Below are 10,479 nucleotides of genomic sequence, written 5' to 3' on the forward strand. Positions count from 1 at the left end.
ACTCTACCTCGCCGAACTCCAGGTCCTCGCGCCTACGTGACGGGAAATCAGATCGGACATATGCCAAAAGTCCACCCCCGTGGGCGTTACGGTCCTTCCCTAAAAGCACCTAAAACCTGGTACATCGAAGTATGCTTGCTTGCAGGTGTCATCCAATTTGGAATAAAATGTCGCATAAACCTTCATATAGATTTGAAGTTAGTTCAGCATACTTTTCTAAAACTGGCAAGTGATAAAGTGTCGGGACATCTTAACCACTCGACCACCGCGGCCCCTAGTAACGCCAAGGAACACTGTCCAGATCTAGAAGCTTGTGACACAATCTTTCTAAAACTTTTGTGGATAAAATGAAGATACTTGCACCCGTATCGATTAAAAAATCACCTCCGGTGTCCATGACAGTTGATGGAATAAAACACTCTTCATAATACGTGTCCGTTTTTGGTCCTTCAGTCGTTGTAATCAAACGACCCCCATTGACTATACCATCTAGTTTTCCGCTCATCCTCTTGCTTTGACTGTTGCCGTTTCCTTTCAGCTATGCAATCTCTGCTGATATGACCGCGCTTTCCGCAGTTATAGCATCAGCCAGTGAATCGGCTTAAGTAGAATCTTTAAATCGTCCATCTGTTGACGAAGAACCATCACCTCTTGTGCTGTCAATTTCTACGCGATCAAATGTGACGTTGGGAAAAAACAAAAAATAGTGAATTCTAACTTTCAGTTTTTCTTTGACGAATATTACCTTTATTATTATTTTTCATTTTCCCCCAGTAAGGCAACGTGGCGAGGCACGTCGTGCACACGCACGATTATTTATTTCTCGCGTGTAATCACATGAAAAGACATGCGCGTTGCAAATTACTCCTGGCCGGTAGCGAATAACTGACCTAACATATACAATCTAATTAAAATCAGCGATCTTTTCTATCAATGGATGTGCTCCCTATTGTCATCTTTGCTGTTGTCTTGAGGATCTTACATGGTGAATCAGCACTCATTGATGAAATTGGCACATTCCATATAGTCTTCAAGATGTCTTCTATCGAGTTGTTGTCATGGAATGACGTGGTAACAAGGGATGAAGCCAACACGAATACATCCACTGCCTCAACCAGTTGAACTTCGATCTCTGCTGTCATGTACCATGAAAGAAAGTCCTTGGTGCAAATTTCCACATCATTTCCAAATCTTCTGTCGGCTTCCATGATAATGGATAGTGTCGGCGAGCTCCCTATTGCAGCATTTGTTGGGTTGGTTGGCTGTTGTATGGTTGTATTGCTGAAATCCTTCCTCTTGATATTGCTGTCCATTTTCCTCACTTGGTCACCTATCCTGCACAGCAGTTGGTAAATGGTCCTTTTTCTTAAATTTGTTGGTCTTTTTCTTTTTTGATGGTATGAGTTTGGGTGTCTTTGTTGTTTGTCTGAGAATCTTGAGGCTGGCATTCCTTTTTGTTACTGTCTTTGTCTTTGATTTTGTGGTTGGTGCCTTTGTCTCATCAGTTGAATCTCCACGAATCTTTTGTTGGAATTACGTTGGGTGTCGGTATATTTTCATATCTTTGATGTTCACTTTAGCTTTCCTTCCCTCTACCTCGTAGACACCTTTTCCTATGTTGAGCGATACAGTTAACGGTCCTTCCCATTTGGACTGAAGCTTGTCCCCTTTCCTATCTATCTGTTTCTTGTTCCGGATCATGAGTTTGATTGTTAAGTATCTCGTACATAAAAATAGACTGACTATATAAAATCCTTTTGCTAAAAGGCAGCCATCTAAGTGATTTAAACATGTTATTAGATGGAGTTAAAAAGTCACAATTTAAAATAATTTGGATGCTTTCTTCTGAAGGCGCCCCAACTTAACAATATTCTTTTGGTACTATTGCCCCAGACAGAAGCACAATTAGTCAATATGAGGATTGATGAAACAGTTAAAAACGTAATACAGGAAGTCTGCTTAAAAATGATCTTAGCTTTTTCATCTGAAAAATTTGACATGATATTTTCTACATACATTTGAGAACTAGTAATCCCAAGGCATACAATCATCAACTGATACTCCTAACAGCATTTCATGTTTTTCAATATTTACATATCTAATTTACATTTCATCTGTGAGGTAGAAACAAGCTTAGCTTTGGTTTTGTCAGTATCAATACACATTTTGTTAACATCACACCATGATGAAACTGACTTGGCATCCTCATTGAGGTTTTTATATACATCATCAATAGACCTATCCACATAACTTTTTTTGAGTTATCCCCCGTTGTAACGCGATAGTGGCGCCCGGAGTAAAGACACTTCCGGTTTTGGTAGGCGTCTATGGATACGCTATCGAAGTGAGTTGCGTTTTTTACTATCAACACAACGTTTCCGATGTTATTTGATTTTGTATGATATTTTGTGACCTTTGCTATAAATACATCAATTTTCTACATTTTTTCTACATTTTTAAAACCTGTTGTTTGCCATATTAGTAATTACACGCATATTTACAACGTAAGCAGCCGGCTGCATCATGGATATAGACGATCCTGGTGATATGACTTTGGAATTATTTTCTATGTGGAGAGTTGATTCCCTCAAACTTTTCCTGGAGAAACGAGGTCTTTCTAAAGAAGGGACGAAAGCAGAACTTGCAGCTCTTTGTTACGCAGCCAATAAACTCAATATCCCTGTTAAACTTTCATCAAAAGAAATAGCAGCAGTCAATAGCAAAGCTTACGAGGATTTATTGGTAGTTGAATCTGCTAAAATTCCCGACCCCTTCAAGCTGGGTTCCGGCTGGTTTGGAGAGAAGGATGGAATGCGTCACTGGCCACCTGTGTATCTTAGTGACATCACCAAATTTTTTGTTGTTACAGTGAATGACCCAAATGCAGATAAATATTTGGGCTCATATAAAACTGGGAAGGCATATGAGTATTTTACAAGTAACTGGATGAAAGAGGTGCATTTTCATTCAATCTCCTCAGAATCTAAGTATTGTTTGCTAAGATCTCAATGCACACCTTCACAACGGGTGTCTGATACAGATCATGGAGTTTGGGTGTGTGCAGAGAAGAGGTCAGGCCGCATCATGTCTGCTTACTGCTCCTGCACTGCTGGGTAAATATCTTAAAATGTTGATGATACTAAACAATGTTTATACATGATAACGTCAATGTATGTGTATATCAGGTTGAAAAATATTGTCAACTGTTGTATATCATAATTGCAAAATATATACATTTTTAGTAACAGCTTCCAAATATATTATAATAAATATAACACATTGATAATCATCTTTATTTCTCACCATATTCATAGTCAACAAATTATTGTGGCCTGTGGAGCTTTTATTAGGATAATACTAACTCGATAACATTTTTTTCAATATTACAGTATGTGACCAGTGTAGGTAAAAGCCTATATATTAATGATTTTATAATTTCAGATTGGGACAAACATGCAATCATGTTGCTGGTATGCTGTTTCGCATAGAACATGCAAACCGTATGGGCATGTCCAACGCAGCATGTACATCATTACCCTGTACATGGACTGTCCCTGGGGAGAAGGTGAAGTATGGCCCACAAAAAGTTTGTGACATGCTTCCGAAAAAGTCAAAACATGGAAAATCAGGTAATGAATTACAAAACAATTTAATTTATGTTCTAGATATTTAAACAATGTGAATACAAATTCAAAATTCTTCAATTTAACTTTGAAGATGATAAAAAATATGGTTATACAATTAAATTTAATATTGCATAATTCATACAATACAATATACTGTCAGTTAAGATACATGTATTATGAAAAAAAATGTGTTTTTAAGAAATTTGAGTAATAAATTTTCATTTAATAGTACTGTGTTATGCTATGATTTCATATGTTGACCATCTTATGTACCTGTCTGAAATAATAATTGAAATTAATGATCTAATTTATTTCGAGTCTCCAGCAGACCCTTAGTTAGTGCCAGGAAAACGCTTTTCCAGCCAATCCCCCAGCCTTCACAAGGGAACCAACTGGAGAGCCTTGGAGAAGCTCTATTAGAAATTTTGCCAAATGCGTGCCTTTATAAAGGTTTGTAAAAGATTGACCGATTATTCAGGGTTTTTTCTCTACTGTAAGCATGTGTGAAATCAATGTATTTAAGTGTACTTATAAGTGAAAATAATTCAATTCTTAACTGTTCAACATTTAATTTACACTGATCACTCTTAAAAATGTTTCAGCATCTGGCAGTATATCACAATATTACAATACAGTTTTGAAATCTGTATATCAATGAGGGTAACTTATCACTTGTGAAATCATTTCACAGGCATTTATGGATGCATAGATACATAATTATGCCTAACACAAATTTGAATTTCATCTACAGTTGGAAAATTTAACACTCAAATGCTACTTTAATAGGTTATGTTTCCAAGGTGGACAGTACAGGTGTGGAGCTCAAAAGTCAAACAGACAAGACAGAAAAAAACTCAATAGGTATGAGTTCAGTTGAATGCAATTTCATCAGCATTTTTTCATCAGAAGATGAATCAGTGATTCATATTTAATAGCTGTTGAGATTCAATTATAAAGCAACACAGGAAAATTCAATCCAGCTTACAGCCATATTCTATGTAATATAATTCACTAATAAAGGATGGAATAAGTAAAGAAATACATATTTCATGTGCATGCAAGCCAAGGATAGCTTAACTTGGGTATCAAATATATATAAAAAAAACTTTTTACATTTACAAACACATCAAAATACAAAAATGGGATTTATTGTATACCAGGTACATTCATAATGTAAATTTATCTGTATTGAAATCCACATTTTGTTCTGCAGGTAATATTTTGTCCTCCAATGACAAAACTGTGTCAAATGTCCCATGTCAAAGTGCCAAAACACCATCCGACATCATTCAAGGTATGTATATTAGGATTAAGCATTGTTATTTTACTTGTACTTTTGTAGAGCAGGTCATTGTGTGGGTTTCCAAATAAAAGAATGTATCATTATTTAAACTTTAAACAAGCAAATTCCTGGAATTTATATTCCTCAGTTTTAGTCTACAAGGACTAGGGGGGGTAAATCTATAATAAATTATGTATTATTTTTAACATCAGTCAATCAGGATTTATTTTTATTTCCTTCGCTAAGCTCAACTTTTATTATATCTACTTAGATATGGATACTACTAGTACTGCCATCAGCAGCATAGCTGATGACCGGTTTAACATCTGTCAGCACGCTCAGAAGTTTACAGAGTCTGAGGAAGAGGATTTCTTTACTTCACTTCCATGCCTTGAAGAGAAGGAAATCATGGATTTGGCAAAGGCAACGGAGCAGCAATTTCAGTCTCCAATCTGGCATGCTGCTCGTAAAGGCCGCATTACAGCTTCTCGGTAAAGACTAGAAATTACTTAATATTACTGAATAGTAGAAAGTGGTATACAATCATTGATCTCATTGATCTCATTATATATAATTACTGCCTTTCAGTACTTTCAGGCTTTCTATGCCATCCAATTGTATGTGTAACTAAATATTACAGTGTCTTGTTATCTTTGACAATTTATATGATATATTAATCAACCACAAACAGTGTAAAGTACCATTAGTACTTTTAGCTCAAGGTGAAAGGCGATCAAAGTTGAAATCTGTCTGCAGTGATTGAAGCAATTCATTTAGATTAACAGTAGTGATCATGAGTGGGAAGATGTTTGCTTGACACCCTAACCTATTATATGGTCTTGAATATTCATCAGCATTATGAATGTAAATTTAAAGGGGACCTTATTTATACTTCTTTCAGGTTTTATGCAGTGCATACAAAGGTGAATACCATCAAGAAAGCAGCCATGGAACCGGACACTTCATCCATTCTCAAAGTGCTGAAGGGTGAATCCAGTCTATCAGGTAAAAATAATCTTGATAATGTAGATATCAAAAACAGGGGTTTCTTGCTGCATGGGATACCCTTTTCTCTTTAAGCATTATTCTCAATTTTTTTTTGGTTTATGAAGTCATAGACAAAAAAACGGAGGGGCATTCTTCATAGAAAAAAATGAAAAATGGCCTATAAGCTTTTTCGCTGAGACATTAGTTGCTTTATGTAAAAAAAAAAATCATATTAAAATTGTAATCGGGACATAGCGTAGCCTATAGATCTAAAGATTGTTTATGAAATTTTAGACACAGGTAGCTCAATGTAGAGTACTCGGGCTTCATGTCCGAGGGATCCAGGTTCAATTCCTGGTCTGTGTAATCAAAATTTCGATTAAAATTTCTTTGAAATGGAATAAATTTCAGCTATGAATGATGGAATAATCTATAATTTACCTTGAAACACTTTCAATCCCCATTTGGTATTTTTCTTCGTCGCTTTGGCCTGTCGATTTTTCTCGATCTCTTGCAAACAAGATTCATGGAGCTCTGGAAAGCGTTTCGGTTGTGTGTATGGAGTAGGCATAGACAGCTGACAGTCTTCAAGTGTCTCGTTCATTTCCCGATTGGCTTTTTGAGGGGAAATGTCATCAGAAGCAGATCCAAAAAATGATAATATTGCATCGAGTTCGGTATCTCCGATGGGTTTATAATGGTTCTGTTCGATATCCAATCCGAAAATATCATCAGGATTGCCGACGTTGAACGACATATTGATAATATTGCAAGCAGACGACGTCAAAAGTAGTTCTACGTGTATTACGTCATAAAAAATGACGTAATTTTTTTCGGGCTATGAAGAAATAACCTTAATTTTCCAACCAATGATAATGAGTGTAACAGATGAAATAAAATTATTAATCTGTAAACAGTGAGCATCTTTCTTAGTGTGTAAAAAGAACATATCTCCTTTAAAAAAATATTTGGTATGCATTTTATTCCATGTTAATTTTAATTTATGTATGTTGAAATTAATTAAGCCCTGTATAAGATTAGTCACGGTTACTCACAAAGAAGTCTAACAATCACTTCCTTAAGTTTCACATATAAAAAAAATTATGAATATAAAGTTTCAGTGTATTTTCTTTGAAATGTGTTGCGAATCATCCTGGTTTTTATCGTCAATTAGTCTATTTTACTATGAATACAAATTTAAATTACATGTTCATTTACAGATAATCCAGAAAAACTGCCCAGGGCCATGAAACATGGACAAGAAATGGAAGCTGTTGCCAAAAAAGAGTTTTTTGAATCAAACAAGACAAAACATCAGAACTTAACTGTTGATAACAGTGGCTTTTTCATACATCCACAAAAACCTTTTTTGGGAGCTAGCCCTGATTTGTTAACTTCTTGCACTTGTTGTGGAAAGGGGGTTGTAGAGATAAAATGTCCTGTTATCCCACCTTGTTCTAAATGTACCACAAAAATGTGTTCCTGTCCAGACAGACGTTTGAAGTGTTTTCAATATGTAAATGGTCAACTTTCTTTAAAGGAAAACCATGCATATTTTGGCCAAATTCAAGGGCAAATGGCTGTAACAGGACGACATTTCTGTGACTTCTATGTATATACTGCATATGCCACATATCAGCAGAGAATTCAATTCAATTCTGCATTTTGGATAAATATGTCCAATAATTTGGAGTATTTCTTCAAAAAGTACATGATTCCGGATATGCTCAAAATGTCCACTACAGACTTCGGAGCAGCAAATGTCAACGAAGATGTAGAGGACATGGAAACTGAGGATATATTTGGAGAAACATATTTTTGTCCATTATGTCACCAGAAAATTTTGGAAGATGAGAACATCAATAGTTTTGGGGCAAGGAGTGTGTGCTGTGACTTGTGTGATAAATGGTATCATTTCAAGTGTGTCAAAATGACCAAATCTTCTCTTAAGTCCCTAGGTGACTGGTTATGCCCAACATGTATGTTTGTTTGAAAGTGATATATGGTTTTTGCATTTCATATATCTTGCCTATATTGTGATGATTCATCTAAAACTGTAAAACCTTAATCTGTACACTATCTTTGTATGCATGTGTAAAACCATAAACAAACTGTCACATGTTCACATTAATAACGGTTGTAGCAATGCAATTAAATACTTAACAAGGTTTATTTGCTATACCTTGGTAAAGGAGGATACAGATTACAGATACCTGCTACAACCAAAACAACATCATCTAAATGATGTAACAATGTTAATGGTAGTTCATTCTTCAATATTCGAAAGTATTTCATTCTCCTAATGGCTTGCTCAATGTAAATTCTACGATTTGCAATTTGTTTGGTTTTCTTTACTTCTTCTTTTGTGAACTGTGCAGTACCACGCCTACCAGGGGGAACAAGTAGTTCAGCTTGCAGAAGTGCAAGGTCTTCAGCGATTGGAAACCCACGATCAGCAAGAACTTTGTCAAAGGGTTCTATTATATCAAGAAAACCACAATGGTTAGTAATATGCTTATCACTTGTTCGTCCACCCCATCCTTTTGAAACAAAGTTAATCATACCTGCTGGGGTGATACTAATGAAGTACTTGGCAGTGTTGTGATGTTTGTAATCACTCCATGTATTTGCTCGTACTGAAAGATTTTGTGGAGTCTCCAGAAATATTTCTGTGCAATCAATGATGTGCCTTACATACTTATATGTCAAATTCTCAAATGAGGGGGGTAAATTTTGCCTCACAACATCTTTTGGTGGATTGAACACTAAAGTTCCAAGAAATTTGGCCAACAGTTTGGTCCAAGTAGTAAATATATTTGAAACAGTCTGTTTTGAAATCCCAAATTTCAATGCAAGTTCCTGATTCAGTGTACCCAATCGTATTTTCATCAGGGTCATCAACATTTCATCCTTGGATGTAAGACATCGTCTACTAGTTTTTTTAGGGCTTCGTTTGTACCTAAGAGGGTTACAGACAAACTTTACAAATGTGCCACTATGCCAGTATTTCATGTGTGTTATACTGGGCTTTATGACATTGAAGATGGCATCAAAAGCTTTAATTGTTGGTATTCCTGTATGAAATTTCATGTCTTTGTCATTCAAGATACTATTGTATCCAAAAGGCTTCTTCACCTTTTCCTGATAAATATTGTTCAATTTTACCAGTTCTTGACTTAGAGTTTGGACTTGTTTTTTCAGATATTTTATCTGAGAATCTTTGTCTAAACATGATGAGCAGCCTTTGTCAACATCAACATACACATGATCATGATGGACAATAGTGCTGTCTGCTTCAGCTTCGATGTCATGTTGATGTATAATGTTGTTGACTGTAGTTTTGTGACTGTCTTGTTTTTGTTTTTTTTGGTTGAGGTGAATCTAAATCTGGAATAATCATCCTAGTTTTTGGAGGCTTACGAGGTGTTATCTTTTTGATGGTCTCATACCCTAAAAGGAGTGTTGGAATTGGATTTTCCTCTGAAGGAAAACCATTCTCAAAATGAGAGGAACAGATTCTTGAGTCTGTATTGGGTTCCCATATTTTTGTTGGATTTCTTGGGTTTCTGCGATTGACGGCTTTTGTCCAAAGCATGCAGAGGGAAGATTCACTTGGGAAAGAGAAAAGTTTAAAAGGAGGCTTGCATGTACATGGGTCAGTACCATAGTTACTTGAATGAATCACACACAACCTACTTTTCCAAATGTTTAGTCTGTATCCACCATTGGAGCACCCACTAATGCAACACATTCGTTTTGACATTGCTGGATATGATAATGAAATAAACCAAAAGAAAAGCAAAGATAAAATAAGCATACATGCACATTTACAATAAAGTGATAATGTCACAAACATTTATTATCATATTATTACTCTATGTATTTTGTCTAAAACAGATTGACAACAAAGTGATGTCAATATGTAAACTTCTATTTACAGTGAAAAATGTCAATATTTCAATGCAATGCATTAACATAGTTTATTACACTGATAATCTGTATTTGTTCATTATCACAACACAGTTTTAGCAAACAATGTGCTTGTAAAGATTCTTAACAAGGAATGTAGTTATAACAGCAAGCAATCAAATAGCGTTGAGCAACATGCAGTGCAATGATGCAGGCAAGTAGGAGTTTAAAGCTGGCACGTTGACAAGATGAGAAGTTTGAGAATGGTTCAAAGTTGAATCTAGCAAAACATTTAAGCAGATTGGCACGATAAGCATGTTTTAACACATGGATGACATGTTGTTGCATAGGTTAAATGGTGCTGACATGGATACAGGTGCTGACATGGTTAGTTCTTGGAACAATAAGCATTTTTTACCACATAGATGACATGGTGCATAGGCTAGATGATGCTTACATGGATACAGGTGCTGACATGGTTAGTTCTTGAAACAATAAGCATTTTTTAACACATGGATGACATGGTGCATAGGCTAGATGATGCTGACATGGATACAGGTGCTGACATGGTTAGTTCTTGAAACAATAAGCATTTTTTAACACATGGATGACATGGTGCATAGGCTAGGTGATGCTGACATGGGTACAGGTTCACTGGTAGGTAGAACAAGCAGG

At 35.8% G+C, this 10,479-nt stretch overlaps 1 protein-coding gene across 1 annotated transcript; it reads left to right on the forward strand.

Annotated features, from left to right (window-relative positions):
- The first annotated feature begins 4,851 nt into the window (after nucleotides 1-4,851).
- On the forward strand, nucleotides 4,852-8,284 carry LOC117329862. Its single transcript, XM_033888053.1, has 3 exons — nucleotides 4,852-4,920; nucleotides 5,180-5,913; nucleotides 7,116-8,284. The coding sequence occupies exons 2-3, from the start codon at nucleotides 5,742-5,744 to the stop codon at nucleotides 7,886-7,888; spliced, it is 945 nt and encodes a 314-aa protein (XP_033743944.1). The 5' UTR covers nucleotides 4,852-4,920; nucleotides 5,180-5,741; the 3' UTR covers nucleotides 7,889-8,284.
- The last annotated feature ends 2,195 nt before the right edge of the window (nucleotides 8,285-10,479 follow it).

This window comes from Pecten maximus, chromosome 6, assembly GCF_902652985.1.
Source record: "Pecten maximus chromosome 6, xPecMax1.1, whole genome shotgun sequence".
In the NCBI taxonomy this organism is placed as follows: Eukaryota; Metazoa; Mollusca; class Bivalvia; order Pectinida; family Pectinidae; genus Pecten; species Pecten maximus.